At 39.4% G+C, this 21,203-nt stretch overlaps 1 protein-coding gene across 1 annotated transcript in view; it reads right to left on the bottom strand.

The window, feature by feature from the left end:
• LOC103459534 (proton myo-inositol cotransporter-like) overlaps positions 1-21,203 on the bottom strand; it is a 77,211-nt gene that overhangs the window by 18,541 nt on the left and 37,467 nt on the right. Inside the window, exons 4-6 of the mRNA XM_008401175.2 lie at positions 18,954-19,062; positions 1,640-1,803; positions 1,441-1,561 (exon numbers count right to left, since the gene is read on the bottom strand). Of these exons, the coding sequence (XP_008399397.1) occupies positions 1,441-1,561; positions 1,640-1,803; positions 18,954-19,062 (394 nt within the window). The remainder of the gene's footprint in view (positions 1-1,440; positions 1,562-1,639; positions 1,804-18,953; positions 19,063-21,203) is intronic.

The raw sequence follows: 21,203 nt of genomic DNA, 5'->3' as shown, positions 1-21,203 counted from the left end.
TAGAGGCCGATACTGAGTGACTACCTTATACACACTTATACACAAACTGTTGGTTTTTGTGAATTATGAGGACTAGTCTGAAAATTTGACAGAGCATCCTCCTGACCTTCCTTTCATTGAATTCAATGCAAACGGTGTGGGGACTAGGTTTTTGGTCCCCACAAAAAATTTGGTACCCACACCGTGAGTGTGCTGTCTTGCTTTGGTCCCCTCTATGTAGCAAAGACAAACACACACACACACACACACACACACACACACACACACACACACACACACACACGCACACACGCACATCTTTTTGAAAGTATCCCAAACATTTCAATTTTGGTAATTTTGGGGTCAGACTGGTGGAGTACCTGCATAACATAATAAAATTTGTAGTGGAAATGTGACAAAGCATGAAAAAAAACCCCACTTGTATTCTGTCATCAGTAGAAATAATTAGCTGTATAAAACCATGAAGTGACCCTAGCAACCAGAGCATGACTTAAGATGTTAAGACAGTTACTAACCTCCTAAACACTCAACTTTATTTAATAAATAACACATTTTGGCTTCATTTAAAAAAGAAAAAAAAAGCCAACCCAAAATGATAAAAATGTAAACCTACTAAACCTATTGTGGTTCTAAATGCTACGGCAGATTTTTTTGATGTTGTAAAAAAAAAAATTATATTTGATTCTTTCAAAAGTAATGTTTACATCAATTTTTGTATTTACCAGAAAGAAAGATGATTTAATTCCAGCTAAACACCAAACCGTCTTTCTGTCATTAAATAAGAGTGAAAAAAGTTCAAAAGCCTTGACCCCCAACGGTTATAAAAGTCCAAACAAGTTCCTCTGCAAATTGGAATTTCAAATTATTTTGAGACCTTTTTAAACTCATAAACTTTTTAGGCAATCTTCTTTCTGAAATCTCTTTTTAGATTCTTATGTTAAACAATCATAAACCTACGCATGTAAATAAAAAACAAAATGTGGCTTTAAAAGCCATAATCAATATCTACTTCACGTAAGAAACTGACTTCTCATGACTATTTCACACGACCAAAATAAATAAAACATCACGAGAGGGCGACACACGCGCAAAAACAGCCAAAAAGGTCAGCTATTCGCTTATTAGTAAACACTGTAAATAGATAAAGGTTATCTCTGGCGCCAACGGTTCTGATTCACACGGTAAGAAATGAAACATCTGAGTCTATAATTTGCTGAATGTCAACGCTGCAGTTTATGTTACCTTTGTTTTGCCAGCTTATTGCTTTCTAACATACACAAAGGATTACAATGAAGTTAGAAAAGTAGCTTTAGACAGAAATCAACTTAAATATTATCAGCATATGTTAAAATATGACATGTGAACCTGAATGCTGCTCCCAGATCACTGCAGAAGCGAGTTGGAAACGCAGATCCGACCTGGATTTGTGTTTTTACTCACTGGTACTTGGAGCAAGTGGAGTTAGCCATGACCGGGTCCAGAGGGTGGACAGTAACTGGAGGACTGTGCTGAGCAGACATGAGGAAACCTACGGCCAGCAGACTTAAACTCAAACATGTACCTGTTGAAAAACGAAATGAGGATGAGTTTGTTGGCCTGGTGGGGACCGCTGGTCTCCCTGCAGCTCTTTGTGTCTCACCTATCATGCTGCCCAAAGTCAGCTTCCTGCGGCCCACCCTCTCCACAAGCCACACCCCCAGGAGGGTGAACAGGAAGTTGGTGAGGGTGGTGAGCCCTGCCAGCCAGATTGCCAGCCTGTCGTCACGCACTCCCGACATCTGCAAGATGGTGGCGCTGTAGTACCTGAAGAAACGGTTAAAAAAAAGACTGTAACCTCTCTTTAGCTGAGATTTTTAGGACACACTTCACAAGCACTGTCAAAGCCACGATTGTTTTAATTCCCTATTGATAAAAAGCTGAAAAGAATCTAAATGTGTATGAACACTTTGCTGAACCACCTTTGGTTGAAATTACATCGTTTAGGGCTGCAACTGACAAGTAATTCTGACGATTAATCAAATAATCAGATTTAAAAATGGGCGCATTCTGCAAATTTTTCATTGAAGCCTTTTTACATATATTTTAGAAATACATTAAGAGATGCAAATAAAGAAATAATCATATATATGTTTAATAATTTATATTTTATTGTCTAAAATGCGAGTTTGCTGTTCTTTGAGCAAAATAGCAATTAATTGATTACTGAATTAGTTGACGATTATTTGAATAATCAATTCATCGCGATCAATTCGATTAATCGCTTCATCCCTAACATTATTATTCTACAAAAAGCTACATAAAAGCCCCTACAAGTTAGTTTTCATTGTCAGCAGTCTTGTAACTCAACAGTTAACCCCCATGGCCCCCCTCTGCACCGGCGAGGCCAAGTAAATACACCGACTGCGACCTCTCCTCTTCAACCACCCATCCAGTAATCAGCCTCCCTGCTTCAGCGCCATCCACTCATGTACAGACAGTTTACCAGGCAGCTATAAATAGTTCTGCCCCCAGTCAATCTCCGCGGCTCTTCCTCTCTCATACTGTGTAATAATTATACCAGGGACTCGGTGCCCCATGTTGCCCCGTGTAGGCAGATTGCCTCCAATCATCATCAGCAGGCCTCTCAAGGCAGCTCGGGTCAACGAGACCCACGTCTGCAAATGGGTCTGTTTTATGCTTCAGTTCTGATCCCATGAGACTGAGTCAAAGAGGGGGAAAAAAATAAATAAATACAAAAAATAATCACATGTAAAGTTGTTTAATGCCAGCAACAGCATGCAGTTGGTATGGAAGTTTGTTTCTGAGTGGAAAATAGTAAAATTCAACTTCTGGGGCATTTCTAAATGTTTTAAAGAATAAAGACTAAAAAATAAAACCAAAGGTGAACGATGCTTCTAAAAGCTTTCTATGCAGGTAGGTATAATCACAACTTTACATGTGATTATTTTTCTATGCAGGTAGGTACCAGCTATATAAAAAGGTGTCACCTATCTAGGCTTATTTTTAACTTACTCTGTGATGTATTTATGTTTATGAAGTAATGACATTCTGTCTTATTCCCCAAACTCTACTGAGCTGATTTACAGCTCAGGTATTTGTATTAAAACATGTCTCTTTTTATGTAGGACAATTTCACATTATGAAAAAATGTGCTCTTATTTTACTGATTGTTACCTTTTTTTTGTTCTATTATTGGCATTTTAGCAATGCCCATGCTGATCAGATTGCAAATAAAATCTTCATAGGATGCAAATACAATCAAATTATTGTTAATGTGTGTATTGTTTAGCTTGATCGGAGTGTGAAGGAACTTCGGATTTTCTGGGTTTACGTGAAAAAGCGCCTCACTCATAAAATACGGTGGAGGATCTGTAATGCTGTGGGAATAATCACTTCAAATTTTGGCTGTATCCAAAAAAAAAAAAGAAATGCTTAACAAAATATAAATCAACTGATTTTTTCACATTATGATATCTTTTGCCTGATTTTATATTACAAAAACACTTTTTTTCCCTTTTTTTTTTTTTTTTTTACATGTAAGCATATATACCAGTCGCCAGGTGAGCGTTTTATGAAGAATACGTAATCTGAGTCGGATTGAAAAGCTTCAACCTGTTAGTGGTGCCGTTGGTTGGCATTGTAATCTTCACCATGGGGTAAAAATGAGCCATTTTTTACTCCCTGTATGAGGAAAAGATGGGAACATAATAGAGGCTGCACCGCGAGAGGGAGATACTCATTAAAGAAAAAGCCAAACTTAAAACGTCTCCTGCATCGTCTGCCTCTCTGCGTCTTTACAGGCGGCTCTGGATTCTGTTTTTCATCCCTTCAAAAGCATCCCTATCGCTCTTTTGTCCCCTGTCTTTTCACTCATCCTCTCTCTTTCTCTCGCTCTCCTTTCCAAAACAGGATATTTAATTGACAGATTTGCATAATAGCATTGTGCATTTTTTCCTGCCGTGGGATTCAACCAGATGAAACAAAAAAAACAAAACAAGAAAAAGCAAACAGAAGTGTGGCGTGGAGAAAGTCATTTATAGACTTCTATAAGAGAAATTAGGAAGGGATTTATTTGTTTCTCCACAAACTTGTATTTTACTTGCATGCCAGTGAACGCGTTCATCGGAGAGAGGCGACATGGGAGTGGGATTTGGAGCAGCAGCAGGAGGAAAAAAGCTCTATTTCTGGGCGCAGCGCGCCTTTACAACCTGCTGCGCTCCATCTCCACCCCAGCATCGCACTGATTACACCACAAACACACACACACACACACACACACACATGTGCAATGTTAAGATTTACAAAATGCCCTCTGAAACTGTCCCTCCCCACTTCGCCGGGAACAGCTGGGAAGAAATGCACGTCTGATCCGTGCCGGGCTGAAGGAGCTGCCTTGTTAATCTATTATTAATGTAATTGGCTGTCTACGCCTCCTTCGCTCCAGTTAGGCAGTGAGGCTACGCTCTGCATCTTCTTTCTTGTAAAAAAATAAATAAATAAAAAAAATCACACCTTGTGACACATTTTTCCAGGTTGGAGAATCAAGCAAGTTTCAGATGCTATTTAGTTTAAGAAAATAAATGTAAAAATCTGGGGGGAAACAAGTTTGAACTGATTTTCACAAACATAAAGCTGCTGTCACACTGTCTTATCGTGCCATATGTGGTGTAATAAAAAAAAAAAACAAATCATGTTAAGTAGGTCTAAATATTGGGAAACTTTTTGGTCACCAGTTGATAATAAATCGGCTTTATTGGTGCAAACATCTTGAAATGCTAAATAGAATCGGAGGTTCTAGTTTATCTAATGCTGCAGTTGAAATTTAGAGGGTGAAATACATAAAAGTACCTCTGGGTGTTGCATGGCAATAAAGAAAACAGTTACATTTTTCTCTTCTCTCAAGATTCTTTTGTAGTGCTGAGTGACACAAACCTTCAAGGTTTTAGGACATTAGTCCTGACAGCATGCGACACCTCTCAGCCTGAAGTACCTATAGGTGTGAACACGTGTCACTGGATGACAGGAGAACCAGCAGGAAGGGCTGATAAAACAGCAGCCTAAGGTAGCTCTCTGTGTGGCAGCTAGTGGTTTTTTTTACTCTGTTTTCCGTTTTAACCTTTTTTTTTAATCTGTTCAGCTTTAAGAAAAAGGCATTGTTGCATAAAATTGCATGATGGGATGAATACAGGTCTTCAGGGGTCTCCCAGACCAAACGGGACATATAGTCCTTTCAGTTATATCAGGGTCTTCCCTTAATAAATAAAGCCTTCAATTCATTTACTTACCTCACAGGCCATTTGTAGTAAAATTATAAACAATATGACTCAATGGCATTGATGAAAAGGACAAATTATATGACAACTTGGAGAATCACGACCAACTGTACTCCCAAAAAGATGGATACAAAAACTGCAGTTCATTTCATAAGCTGTGTTTCCATTACAAACTTTGACATAGCTCCGCTACTGTCAGAAAAAACACTATTTCGCAATTGCTACGTTTCCGTTAAATATCACATGTGGATACGTTTGTTCACACGATAAGTCAATAAAAAACATGCTGCACCATCATCTCGACTACTTCCTGTTGTCTTCTTCTTCGCCGTTTCCGCCAGCAGTAACATCCTGTTGTTGATAATGTGACTTGAGTGATGCGAAAAAAGTGTTTCCATTTCAATTTTGTGAAATGGAAACCAAAGAAAACATTCATATTCAGAGTTCAGTACACAGAAAGTCTGTTCAGCCATATTACCTTTTCTCTCAAAAACAAATGTCGTTGCTTTATTTTGTACACCAAGCACACACATTTGCACACACATCCAACAAATACCTTATACATTCAAGAATCCAAACAAATAAAGGTGGAAGGAGTAAAAGCTGGAAGAGAGATGAAGCCTAAAAGTTGTTTTTCTACTTAATTTTTTTTTCTTTTATTTGAGTGGTTTGAACTGGAAAAACACCTGATGAGACGACAGCAACAAAACTTAATACAGGGTTGACCTTTGGATAGCTCCTCGCTGGTTTTTGCCCTATTTTACATGAGTGGTGAAAGCATGAAGCCGAGTCATGGCTGACATTTTCTGGCACATTTCAGGATTGGGAGGAACGCAACATGCGGTATAAAGGGCCGTGCTGGGCGGCTTCGGGTTATTCAGACAGGAAACTGCAAATTACTTGATGGTTTAATCAGAAAAGGTTTAGCACGGAACTTCAACGTAACAATTGTTAATAACAGATAACAGAAAATATGATTGAGAGTTGGTCTATGATAGAGTTTTTTATAAGATATTGAAGTCTTAATTCTTGACCTTAAACATTTGAAAAATGTTCCGTATTAGCATGTAGCACAAGTTGTATGACTTACTCATATCGGAAAACTCATGACCTTTTGTTTTTTAAGCAGCAGTGTGATGGAGGCAGTGAGTAAGAGAGAGCAGAGAAAACACAAGGAGTCATTAACAGAGAGCAGGAAGTGAGAGAAAGACTGAAAGGTGAGAGGAAGAACAAATGGAGGGAGAGAAGACAAAAAGGTTGAATATAGGTGGGAAAGCAGGAACAAGCGGACAGCCAGGAGAAAAGGTGTGGAGACGAGACAGAGAGAGAGAGCAAGAGAGAAAGAGAGAAAGAGAGAGAGAGACAGAAATGGGGAGCATGCGTGTGAGACATAAAGAGACTGAGATTCTCCAGGGAAGTGGCCTATTTTTCAAATGAATGCATATGAACACTGAGCTGCATCATATTAATGCTGGAACAGAAATCATTCAGCCCAAATGGATGAGACCGGCTGTTCTGACTCTGAACCGCCGCGGTCTGAAGCCACCGTTCATCAACACAAAACAAAAATCCACTTTGGTTTTACCTCTGCTTCATTCCTCCTGACCCTACATTAGTGCAAAAAAAAAAAAAAAGATTTTTTTTTTTCAAAGACATTGTTAGACCATGAATCCATTACAGGGTTGTGGAAGGTACATCCTGGCCAGGTGTGGGAGATAATCCTCATTGGCAGTCCTGGACGCTCCGTCTCCCAAGAGCCACTCCATTCGGCTCTCCAGGCAGAGTAAGGCAGAAGCTCCCAGGAGGCATCATTATTATTTGTCAAAGCCACCATCGATGGCTTTTCTCTGGGTGAATGTGGAAAAGCAGTAACACATCACACTGGTTTCTGAGCAGCTCAGAGCTTTGGATATTCCAGGAAATGCAAAAAATAAAAAATTTAAATTTAAATTAAAAAATTCACATTTCAACGTGTAAAATCTCTGAAATCCTAAGTTTCCAATTTAATCAACACTAAAAAGTCTGAGACCAATAAAGAAATCATTTTAACACGTTTACCAATGTGGGTTCTCACAAAGATGGCAAAAATTTGCTCATGTGTACTAAAGCTGAACTTTGTCTCACACACAATTATGTATTTCTACCCATATTAGGACTTTGGATTGACTTTTGTTCAATTTTGTACCTATACTTATTCCTAACCCTAACCATTACCAGTATATTCATAATCCTAACATACCTGTGGGTTTGACACATATGACCAAGCTTTGATCCCCATAAGTTCAATCTGTCCTCAAAACATTAGTAAATATGCCAGAAAAGTTCCTAAATGGGCATCATAAAGGAGTGCACATACAGCAGTCACTCAGCGCTCACCTTGAGGAAAAATACTGCAGATCTGTCTTCCGAAATATCACAAAGTTGCCTCTGAAAAACCCACTGAAAGTCTTTAATTTAACTCCCAACTCTTTAAAAAGCGTCTATAAGTGATGTCAAGGTGTTAATTTCCTCACATTTAAACTAAAAAACACAATTTTTCAGTCAACAATTCTCAAAAACGTGAAATCCAATCGGTACAGTCATGGCAAATTAGACATGATTGTTAATTAAATAAAAAATAAGACCAGAAATCTAAAAGCTTTTGAAAAAATAGGCACAATATGAAAAAAAAAAGAGTTCTATTTTAAATCCACAAAACACTGAAGTTAAATCAGAATTTAAAGGGTGAGTAGTTTTGTGCCAGATTTCCCTATGGGTATGGTAAGAATTCTCGGCACCGTTTGTGGGGTAACAGAGCCGTTGCGGTGTGTGTAGTTGGTTTCACTGGTCAGTTTCGTTGTTGATGCAGGCCAGTTGGCCTTCACAGATGGTCACCAGACAAATGTCATGTTGGAAATGTCACGCCAAGCCTGTTTTACATGGTCACTCTGTCGGGCAGCCCACAGGGAGCTGGCGCTCTGTTTGAAACACAAAGAGAACAAACCTCACCTCACGCTTCTGTTTGCCCGTTCTAAAGTTGTTCACAGGCGGCTCAATCAAAACATCTCTTGCTATTACTTCAACTGGATTCTCACCGTGGCCTCATTAATGAGACTCATTCAAATTTTTCCCCCCATTAATCAAATGCAAAGCAAAAGACGCCGAGTCACACAACATGCACCACAGCGTGAGGTGTGATTAATTTGCAGATGAGAGGTCTGTAGAGTGCGTGCACACATTCTTATACTCAATAAAGTCTCATAAATGGATGTGACATTTACACAAGCCACACAAGATTCTCTGGTTATGGTCTCTGATTGCACATGACATCTCCCTTCGTCTGTAGCTAAAAGGAGCACGTTTTAAAAACATTCAAAACAAAGTGATTTCAAAGGAAAATGGTTGAAAACGCTCTGCTAGGAAGGAATTTACACCATTCCGGTCCATTTGGAAGAGCGTACGGAAAGCAGTAGAAGGGAAAATTAATCTTGTTTACAGTTTGGGGACAGATTTAAATGGACGGTTTAAAGGGACAAATGACAACAACAAAGAAACGACATGGCGGTCGCAGGCAAACGTGATTTAACTGGCTGATTCAACCAATGACATCCACAAACAGTCCAAGAAATTACCGTTAAGCTCACTATCTGGCAACCAATAGACCAGAAACCACTAAACTTTCCAATACAACACATATACAATCAAACCTCAAGACACCTGGAGGAACCTTTTTGAACACCATCAAGGCACACTGACTACAGAGTTCCTTTTATGTTCGTCCAATAGGGTTCGATGGAGTCTCTCAACAAAAGAGAAACTCCATCAGGTCAGTGATAGAAAGATACCACAAGTCAGGCAACTACTTTGACAACTGCACCCCCCCTAAACCTTTATTCCAGCGCTCAGAATCCCAGTGCAAACCAGGACCACCTAGACATGTTCCACCAGCATTGGTGGCCACCGATGTGGAGCTTGACAGAAGGGCCAATCTTTTAAGTGTGTAGATTAGTCTGCTGACCATGAATTAATGATGCTTAAACTGAATATCTTGATATTCCACCGTTCTACATGTGCTGTTCTGTTTTATATGTCTCTTTACACCCCCAACAGATTCACGCCCACTCTGCTTGTTGGTTTGGTCACAGAACATATGCTTTGACCGTACATATTGGTGCTAGAAAGCTTATTTTGCAGGGAAATTCTACCTTTTTACATCAATGTGATGTAAAATGCTGCTTTTTTCAGTCAGCAGGACAACGTCCAGAATTGAAAAACGGCAGTATTCGGGATTGGAGCCCACTTTTTCTTTCTGTTTCATAATCATACACTGCAGTGCCCACCAGCTCACCACGACCTTTACTTGCATGATTATGAGGATAATTGAATCTAAATGATCCTGCGGCTAGTTTGAATCGATGATATCTACGTCTTCCTACTGCTGGATGATATCAACATTTATGAGCAACCGAGATAGAGATACAGTGCAAAATTATAGCCTATATTTATCTCAATGCAGCTGCCCATCCCTTCATTTGTTGGGGGGACAATTAGGCAGGAAGGAACTCTGAGATACAAACACATGCAGGTAGAATGATAAGCTCCTTCTTCTTCCTGACTGATGTATTATTTACCAATCTCTTGCTTCTCCCTCAGGCCAATAAGATGGTTTATGAATATTAAATGCGTGCCGGCATGTTAGGTTTTGTGGGTTCACTTTTTGAGGCTGCGGGCCCACCATGATTGGTTCCCTGCCCGCATTTAGGTACCTCAAAGGGTATGCACTCTCACTCGAGATCAGGAACCACCTTGAGCAACAGGGTAGGAAAGTTATTTATATGACATCTGGGGTCCAGAGAGTGAGAGGACCTGACATTTGAGTTCAGATCAACCTGCCGGCTTGTCCGTAGCCATGTCTAGGTCTGCATATTTGGCAGTTTTCAAGACTTTTCATATTGCATCACGTTTATTTGTCCGATACTTTGGTGCTCAACTCCTGCAGGCATAAACTGGGATTTCTGTAGAGAAGCGAGTAGAAAACATGTATTGACGTTGACGCTTTATGTTCTGTTCGCCAACTACAACACAGAAATGGAGAGATGTGTCTCCTGTTCAGATGCAGGATTATTCGACTGCAGATTTATCAGTGGCAGTAAGTTAATACTTTTCCTCGTAATTCAAGACTGAAATGACAAAAACAACAGTTGGCAATAGAGGCTTTTTAAAAAGAAGAAAAGAAATGCAATCAACACAAAGTAATGTCCGTCTGAGCCGACATTAATCAAATGATCAGCCGGACGGTCTATGATAACTGAATGAGATGCAGAATTTTTAGGTTGTAAACTTTTACAGAAGCTTTGTTTTAAACTTTTCTGTAAAATTCAGCATAAACGGGGGAACTATTTCTTCACCCAGACAAGGAAGGGACACAAAATGTCATAGTAACTGTGGCTTACTAATTCTGGAGCTGAAATAACTTTCCACCAAGAAGTAGGATCGGTGTGTGTAATTCTTGAAATTTGCTGCTGTCTACCCATCATGCATGGGGTCAAAGGTTAGATATTGTATAACATAGCTTTTAAATAGCTCTGTACCATCTTATATTGATGAAAGTCAAACTAATTAAAATCCTGTATGGGCCGGATGATGGAGTAGTGAATAGCACTGTTACATTGCAGCAAAAATATTCTTGCCTCTTGATGCACGGGATTTGCATGTTTTCCCTGAGTTCCCCTTTAAGGTACTCTGACTTTATCCCACATTTCAACAACATGACTTATGGTACACCTGGCTACTATAAACTGCCTTCAGTTAATGTATGCATGGTTGTTTGTCCTTAGTGTTGACCTGCCCAGGGTGTACCCTGCCTCTTGCCCAATGGCCTCTGGAGATAGGCACCAGCTCCTAATGCGTGGATGAGCAGGTATAGACAATGGACAGATAAACCATGTAGTATTTGAAAAAGATCAATTAATGAAAAAAACCCATGTATTTTTATGGGTCCTGGACCACTCCACCCTCCACCATGTAAAATCCAAATAATATACATTGTGTTAGTGGATGTCATCCGATTAAAGGTGTGGATACCTTGGCAAGAGCCCGTAGCTTCAACAGATGGATGTGAGAAAAAAAAAATCAACCACGTATGGCTGTAAACGCATCTGTGCCCAAGCAGAGTCATTAAAAATGGAGTCTTTACTAATGGAGACAGGAAGTCATTTTACCCACTTGTCATCCCATGTTAGCGAAAGCCACTCATTTGTTGTGTGGGCTCATCTGAGATGTTATTACCCTCGGTGCTGTGTGTGCTTGCGTCAGTGGATTTTCACTGCTCCACCAAGATGAACTTCATCTAAGTTTGTTTGCATAAATGCATGTCATTAGCTGGCACACCGCCGCTGATGGGAGAACTAATTTGCATCTGAGCATGCACGGCCAGAGCCGAGTGTGTTCCGTATGTGAGTGTGGGAATGAAGCAGCACGTCTGATCGTCCAAACAGCACCTCTGAGCGTGTGAGCTGCTTTTTAATGCTGAAATCTGAGCGGCGTGGTTTGAATTCAGCCGGAATTTCTTTGGCACCCGAGGTCTGAAGAGCCGTTCCTGCGTATTGTTAAGACCCTAGAAATTAACATCACACAAGGATGACAGGATGAAATACACAAAAGCAGTTCTCGTGATGCTTCCATTTATTACGAATAAAAAAGCAGCCGACAACACAAAGTAGACAAAAAGCTCTCAAAGGCCCCAAACATCATGCTCCAATTTACAAAAAATAAAAATAAATCGAGGACAGATGACAAATAGTCATTCTCACTTCTTAGAAAGTAATTTCTAAGACTTTGGGGCTCCATCAAACCATATCTCAACTCATTATCCACAAACAGGAAACACAAATACCTCCAAGAGTTCATTGCCAACTCATTTGCTCAAAACCCAGAACAAAATCTAGAGCCACACAGGCCTCACATGTCACAGCTAAAATCAGTTTTTATAATTCAACACCAAGAAAGAGATAGGACAAATATGGCATCTGCGGACGATCAAAACCACTGCTGACCAGTGTTGCCAGAAACACAAGAAATTTGTAAAGGTGGAGATAATACCAGTAATGTTAAGTGGAAGTAGATGGGCCAATATGAGATGATCGCTGACCACTTTACTGTGCCTCTGTACTTTCCAACCTCTCCATTACAATTTGCCCTTCATGCCAGCTCCTTGGACTCATTTGCAGTACATTTCTACTTCAGCTCTAACCGAGGGACTTGACTTGCAGGCTATTTTAGAGCATATCTGACTGAAAAGGAAGAGGAAAAAAAATCTGTGAACTCAGCCAATCTACTTCTGTCAAGTCCCTGATATGAGAGACCAGAGCGTAACAGCACAGCAACAGACAATATGTGCCTTTCTAGAGTCGTTTGCATTTCTTTTGACGGTCTGCCACGCTCCTTTACAGCCCTTTTCTTTCCTTTCTCCATGCCAGACCTGGTGGTTTAATCGGCTAAAGCAGCTGGGGAAGCTCGTCTCCAGGCCGTGGTGATTTACTGCCACCTCAGACCTCGTTTATATCTGACTGACTAACAAGGCTTGAACGGCGACTTTGCATGGGCAACACAAGCCCGGTGGCACGATCTGCCAATCTGTCAATCTTAATAATTTCCCACCATAAACCACTCCAACCTTTATTTTTCTCCAAACAGGACCATAATTTAGCAAATGAACATTGTGTCGAGTTGGGGAGGAAAAAAAGAAGTAATGACTGAGACCACAAACCTATTAGGAATGTGTTTACTGAGGCAGGAAATCAAGAAAATTAGGGTTATTTCTTCACACATTTTCTTATTATTATACACGTCTTGACGTTTATGACCCTTGTGTCTGTTTGCTTTTTGACTCAGTCTCACTTCGCAGTAAAGCTTATGTAGCGTCTCAAACTGCAAAAGTCCAGATGGCGCTCACCTCATTGCTGTCATATTAAAAGGAAAATGAAATTTGTCAAAGTTTTTTATGTTCTTTAATTAAAGAAAACGATACAAAGTTGTTCGTGTAACAAAAGTATTCTGCTGGATTTCACCCCTATCACCAATTTTAGAGTCATGCTTAAAAAAAATCATTTTTCAAACTTCTACCTCTTCTCATTCAAGTCGAATCTTGAGTGCCAAACTTAGAGTCTGAGTCAAGTCTTGAGATTCATGAGTTAGGTCCATTGAAGTCTCGAACCCTAAATCCTAGTCGGGTCTCCCATCTCAAATTCTTAATTCCAAGCCTCAAGATTAGTCTAATCTTAAGTACCAGATCATAAAACCCTAATATCCCAATTCTAAGTCTTCATTTTCATGAAATCCTCAAAACTCACACCTTGAGGCTGAATTAAGTCCAGTATGAAATAGGTCTTTAGTCCAAAATCTTGAGTTTCAGATCTCAAGTCTGAGTCAATTTGGCAAAAAACGTCTATGTGTTAATAATGGGATGCGTATCCGACTGTTTTAAAAGCATCTGCGATCCGAAAGTTTGTGTCTGCATCAGAAGAACTCTGACATGGTAAATCCAGAGGTAAACAATCTCTGAAAATCATAACTATGAGAGGAGTCTGTTAATGAAGCACATCACATTCCCACCGCTGCTCTGACTTCACATCCAAACAGACTTCTCTATTGAAGTTTCAGGCATTGCGGCACAAAATACAATTTCTAATAGTTGTGCTGTCTCTTTATTAGCTTCCTTCATCTTGTTTGGATCTTGTGACGATGCCGCCGGCCTGATTACTGAATAACTATAAAACTGATCCATGGACGACGGCGTCCATTATTAGTGCTGCAAACAGTGCTACACTGTGTGACGTCAACTTTCTTCTTCTGGAAATGCGGGTCTCTTTGGTCACAAACTGAACGACCATAAAAGAAAAAAAAAGTATTCTAGCAAAAAACTAAATCGAGCAACATGACATCATGTGTGAATGTAGCCAAAGAGGCAATGTGAGGAAATCTACAACAATGGTCTACCAACTCCAACCCTCCAGGACGGGTATCTTGCGCATCTTAGACGTATCTCTGCTGTGGCATGTTTTAAGTTATGCATTTATGCATTGGTCTGGTAATGAATCATTCATTTGATTCATGCAAAACCTTTAAACTGTGCAGCCCTTTAACACCAACACTGGACACCGCTGATCTATAAGGAGCTGCAGATGCGGCTGCTTCTCGACTCAAGGGAGGAAAAATAAATAAATCAAACTTTAAATCCTACATCATCTCAAATGCTCCAGTTTGGTTTTCTATTTATTTTTCAAAAAGCATTATGTAATTAACCATTGTTGGTAGGAGTAGGTAAAGAGGATATTTGCATGAGTTAGGAGAGCAGTGTAGCCGAACAAGTCGTCCACTAATTGGACGTTTCCATCTCTTGATCATCCGGTCCCACATTTCACGGGGATGAAATCCAGAATCCCTAATTGCCCTTCATGTTTCATCACCAGTTAAAAAAAAGTCTTACATATAATTTAAAAAGGCAATGTGTCAAAGCTATAATCCAAATACCTGCGGGGGAGTCCACAGGAGGAAGATATGGGATGCAGTCCGCTTTATGTTTAAGTGCAAAACTAATTAGCATTACTGATAAAAAATATTAGCTGGAGCAGCACAGCTAATATCTGTTCTTATTTTTCAGGTAATTATGCTTCATCTGTTTTGACAGTGTAACATTTAAGTTTAACTACTGCTTGTATTTGTTTGACCTATAACACCGTTGATATATCATATTATGAAGACACCTGCAAATCTGCAGCGGATCTAATTAATCAAAACACTCGGCACACGAGATAATTGGAATGACTTCTAACTTGAGGACTACTGTGTTCTTACAGCAGACAGAGCTGTTTCAGTTTGGGAAGCTAAAATTTGGAGACCAAGATCAAAGCGAGTTTACTTAAACTGACATCTGATAGCTAAAAATAAATAAATAAATCACAGTTGTTTATGCTAATTTTAAGTCTGAGTGATTTCTATTTATGTAATGTACAAATCCGTCCCATCAGGGCCATATGATATTGTCATCTACCACAAAAGGCTCCTGATGGTGCATTACTGCATAGAGCAGCATTTTGCACATTGTTGTAAGATTTTCAATCTTATACTAAAGGTGAAAACACACCTACTGTTATTTTTTTAATTTCTAATGGGCTTGATTTAAGCAATATGCCAACGAACCCCAACGTAAAGGTTCATAATAATCTTCCTGGTTCATAATAATCTTCCTGGTTCTCACTAAAACCAGGAAGATAGAGCACATAACACCAGTTTTAAAGTCCCTACACTGGCTCCTTGTAGCTCAGAGAATAGACTTTAAAATACTGATGTTAGTTTATAAATCACTGAACGGTTTAGCACCACAATACCTTAAAGATCTGTTATTACTGTACCAACCGTCTAGACCCCTCAGATCTTCTGGTTCTGGTCTGCTCYGCATCCCCAGAACCAGAACCAGACGAGGAGAAGCAGCATTCAGTTTCTACGCACCACAGATTTGGAACAAACTTCCAGAAAACTGTAAAACAGCTGAAACACTGGGTGCCTTTAAATCTCAACTTAAAWCCCACCTGTTTAGAGTTGCTTATGGCTAAATTAGGGTTAGAGTGCGGGTTTTGATGTCTTCCATGTTTTTATGTCTTTAATGTTTTTAATTTTTTCTTCTTTCTTTTCGACGTTTTAATGATGTAATGTTTTTTTGTTTTTTTTGTTTTTATTTTGTTTTTTTTTTATTTTTTTTTAAATCTCTCTCTTTCTCACTGATTATTTCTGTTTTTATTTTAATTATGTAAAGCACTTTGAAATGCCTTGCTGCTGAAATGTGCTATACAAATAAAATTTAATTGATTTATTGAATATTACAGTAACATTTCAGAGTGAAGATGTCACCAATAAATGTTGCTTTTGAAAAAATTGTTGATTAGCTTACACATCCAGTCAGCTTTGCTTCTGCTTCTTTATTCTTCTTGCGTGACCTCTGTCCAACTCTTTCGTTGACTACAAGAAGCAACATGAAGCTCAGAGTGAAGTTTTCCAGAGAAAACAGTGGAACGGCGTTAAGCTTCTCAAATATCTTCAGTTGGTATTACAAAGTGGGTCCAACTTCCCTCAGACTGTGAAAGTTCGTCACTTGGCTACAAGAAATATCTTAAACTTCTTCTCCACCGACTTGGCTTCTTCCCCAATCGGCCACAGTGAGATTTGTTTTGCCTTTCAATAATTCCACGGTCAAATCTTGAGGTAAAAAACTTTTGTATCAATTGTGGCGGAAGAGTGCATCCAGCGTCAACTGAACATGGCAACCCGAAACGAACAAATACACCGAGAGATTTCAGAGAAAATCAGAGCGTCGACAACAACTCCTGCTTGCTAACGGCCTGCCCAGATTCCTGCCTGTACTCACGCTCACATACTGAGGGAAAACACTGCCAACGGTTCCAGCCACACACCCAACGTGGTTGGAACCGGAAGATAGGGAGATTTTGACAACGGAGAACAGGCTTTACCTAAGTTACTTCCACCAACTAAAAGGCAGCAGGGTGTCCTGACTTTTTACATAACTAAAATTACATTTTTAATATCTTTTGTTTAGAGATGACTAAAAAAAAAGGTTAGTTATTGATATGTGAACATTTCAATGGGGTGTCCTCATTTTTTCTGTTGTTGTCAAATCAACATCAATGTCTCACTTTTAAAGAGTACTTTTGAAGCAAGTAGCGATAACTCAGGCAATTCACTGACGTCCACAAAACCAAAAGGAGAATCTGTCTTCAATTTATAGAGCTGAACTGCATCTTAATGAGCAGCATAAACATTATGTAACCTCTGCAGCGTTCAGATTTGCTTAAAGAAGACGGGCCCGCGTTGCTGCAGCCTCCCCAGCAGGTGGACCTTTTCAGGCTGACTAGGAGATTGGCAGATGTGGAAGTGAAAGTGACAGATAGGCGGACGAGGCCAGTGTCAGATTTAGTTTGTCCTGCCCGCTGTTCAGTGAGTTGACAGCAGGAGATGAAGATAAATACACGCCCAGAGAGACGGACGATCAATAGACAGACATTTTCCGAGAGACGTGGAGGAGTGACAGATCCCGAGCTTCACCTTGGGTAATAAAAGCTCAACTTCTGCATGCTATTATCCTCTGAATACCTTCCTATCCGTTCAGCCGTCAAGCACACCCGCCTAAGGTCTGGAATCTACACATCCGCACGTCATAACGCACGGTGTCACATTTCCAGCACACGCGCGCAGACACACCCCGCTCAAGCGCACCGGTCCGCCGGTTGCCAGGCAACAGCGCACATCCACCGATTGTTTACAAAGCTTTGTAATATAGTTCGTCTCGGAGGGGAGGGCGGGACACAGACGGATGATACAATCTGCTCAGACGGAGCGATAAAGAAGAAGAAAGGAGGCATGTGGCGGGAGGGAGGGGTTCCGTCCGCTCGCCGACATTAATGCGCCGAGGCTATTGCTCCCATGTGAAGGATGGGCTTTGAGGGATGAAAGAAATGTTTTGTGATTTGATAGAGGGATGCCGCGGCAAACACATTCTTCTTGATCTTGTGCGTTGAATGGGAATGCCTGACAGCTTTTTCGTAGTGTTTTGATTAATCCCAGGGCTGAAAAGACAAGAAATTCTCTTTTTCTGTTTGGAGTGGCAAAGTCATATTGGTGTAGGTTCATAATAGACTGAATACGAGGGTTTTGTTTGAGTGGGGTGTCTATTGCGCCAGCATGTAGAAGTTAACATGCAATCAACCTTATTGGAAATAGCATTTTCAGAACAGCAGAGGTCAGGGCTTTCACATTGGAACACTAGTTGTGTCAAAGTTTCAACCATATGACCCAGACTGGCCACTCAAATGAATAAAATAATAGTATTAATGATTGGGAAGAAGCTTGCTGCTAACTCAAACTTTAGTGCGAATGTCCACAGTGAAGCAAGTTTCACATTAACCCCTTACTGCCTGAATTTAAATCGAGTTATGTAAAGAAAAAGTGTTTTGTTTCTGTCAATCTGATGCTAAGTTCATTAGAGACTGTTATTCTGACTTCTGCACACACAATAAGTGTAAATGTAGGTATGATGCATATTAGCGACATCAAGCACAATGTGAATAAAACAGGTTTGGCAGCGTCAAGTTTGAATTTAAATTCTGGCATTTTTCTTGGAAGCAATACTCTTCACTGTGTTCTAAATACAGCTAAATTCTGCTAACTAACTCTAAGCACAGTTCCAGAGGCTCTTATACCTTTACACAATGTATTTTTAATTTTTTTAAAATAAATAATTAGTTGGGTTTTTCCCCCCCAAACATCTAAGTTAACACAAAAGAGTTATAAACTGCATCACTCATTTGTATGCCAAATAACCATAAACAAACACATACATGTCTATTAATAAAACCGCCTGCCAAGTTACAGGAAGCAGTCTGCATCCGTCAAGAAGATCATATATATTTTTTCTGCATCAAAGTACTCCACTGCTATTTAAAAAATGCCATAAAGATGGCAGAAAAGTTTCTTATGTCATCAGCCCACCTTGGAGTAAAAAAAAACAAACGTGCAAATAAATTATTAAAAACCTAAAGTGACTGCAACTGCCCCTGCTGTGCGTTTACTGCAAATATAGAGCATGTTTGTCGATCCAAACTGTTTCCCACGCCTCGCATTCACACTCACATGACCGTGTTGATTCCCGAAAGCTGCTGGAACATCTGAAGGCCGCATCCCACCACCAGAGCTCGGCGAGTCGGGGGGTAGGTCAGCATCCGCCAGATCACAGGGCCATCTGGAGACACGAGCCAAAGCACAGCAGAAATTAATTACCATCTCAGCACGACCTCCACACACCCCCAAAAGAAACATTAAAATCTAATAAACATTCAAAACAAACTTTCCTCAGACGAGAAGAAAGCAGCAACACGCTTGAATTTACTTATTTACTTACAACTTAACTGTGTACACATTGTGTACATTAATATTTTGTGGGAGTGGAATTACAATTTACTTCACATAGAATGCCAAAAATGTCAGAAATTTTGAGATTAATCAAGAAACTGAGAAAAAAAACTGGAATTTTCCAAGTTTAAAAAGTCTAAAATTTGAAAGAAAAAAAAAAAGAAAAAAACAAAAATTTTGAGATTAAGTTTAGAAATTTTCCAAAAGATAAAATGGAAATGTCAATAAATTTAATCTCAAAGTTTTGCAGTGGTTTCTAGTAAAGTTTTGACTTTTCTAACTCTTATTTCTGAATTTTCTTTCTTGAAAATTTCCATCAATCTCAAAATTTTTCAACTATTCAAACTCAAAAATTCCCAAGTTTTGTCTTGAAAATGTTTGAGATTAATCTCAAAATTTGAGTGTTTCCTCTCACATTTTCAAACGAAAATCTCCATGGGTTTTTTTCTAGAAAATTTCTCAGATTAATCTTGAAATCCTGAGTTTTTTCTTGCAAAGTTTTGATTTACAAACACAGACGTCCACATTTTTCTGGAAAATTCCAGAGAACATTCTCAAAATTTCTGAGATTTTTGGCAGAAATTTACTCCTCCTTTTTTTTCTTCTATCTATAATGGCCCTCATAACGCCACCGTCAATCACAAAGGTCACTGAACCTTCCACATGAAATCTGCTGAGACTTTTTCAGCCTTTCTGAAACGATTCCTACATGGAAACGTTTATCTCTGGGGAATCAGCTTCCATCTTTCCATTTCAGCTGCTGGACTATCTAAGAGTGGGCAGAAAAGAAATATTTGAATTTTCTTTGGCCGAAAGGAGTCTCAAATTGGCACGACAGCGGAGCCACATTGTGATCCCCAGCACAAGCAAACAACTGCTGCCTCCAGGAGGAAACGTCTCAATAAGAAGAGGGAGCGACTGGACAGACACTGAAACTGCTTACAGGAGGAAATACCCAGGTAGAAACTCTCACATCGATGCATAAATACACACACAGGACATGAGACACATGCTGATTATTTGGGAGCAGCTGCGAGTGGGAGGACTCTGGACAGGAAAACGTGTCCTTTAACTGTTTGACAAGCGGATCGGGCTGTGTAAAGGACGCCCCTGCTGACACACACCACGGTCCTCCTTTTCTTGGCCGCCTGTCACATTTCTCTCAGTACATTAGTTTTCATTTTGTGTCGCAAGGCACCACTTTTATAACAGCAAAAGAAATTAGTAGAGATGATAAAACGTCTCATTTTGAGCCATAAAGTTTGTGGGGGATTTTTTCAGTCTGTCTGGTTCTTTCACGCTTTAACTCATTTTAAAGTCCCAGAGTGACTCCATGTCCAAAAGCTTGTTTATGTCACTTTCTGGAGAGTGTACTTGATGCTCCTGTTTAAAAAAAAAGACAGTAATGGAGGAGGTTTATCACACAATGCAAAATTTATGATGTGTAACCGAGTTGAAAATTAAGTAAATACATACATGGAAATGTCCAGTAATGATGATTTGTAAATGTCCAGTTTTTATATTTTCTCAATTGTTTTGCTGATTGGCTTTAACATGCAAACGTGTTTACAGTTGTGCTCATATGTTTACATACCCTGGGTTTTTTTTTAAATTGTTTTTGGCCACTTGTTAGAGAATGGCAGAATGTTAAAATCAGACTAAGAAACAATAAAAAAAAAAGGTAAAAATAAAATTATGAAAATAGAGTCATAAGATTACAAGACATTAATAAAATTACAAGAATAAAGTCGTAAAATTACACAAATAAAGTCAACATTATTAGAATAAAGCCGTACTTCGAATATAAAATCATAGTATTATGAAAATAACATCATATTATTCTTGCAATTTTGTTAGAGATGTTAGAAACACATTGCTTTAGCTGCATATCCATCCTTTACGACCAATGACGAAAACTACAGTAAAGGAATATCATTATTGCATTTTAGGCAATAAACTGCTTATTATATA

Source organism: Poecilia reticulata, linkage group LG23 (genome assembly GCF_000633615.1).
Source record: "Poecilia reticulata strain Guanapo linkage group LG23, Guppy_female_1.0+MT, whole genome shotgun sequence".
Classification (NCBI taxonomy): domain Eukaryota; kingdom Metazoa; phylum Chordata; class Actinopteri; order Cyprinodontiformes; family Poeciliidae; genus Poecilia; species Poecilia reticulata.
This window is presented reverse-complemented; position numbering and strand designations above follow the sequence as displayed.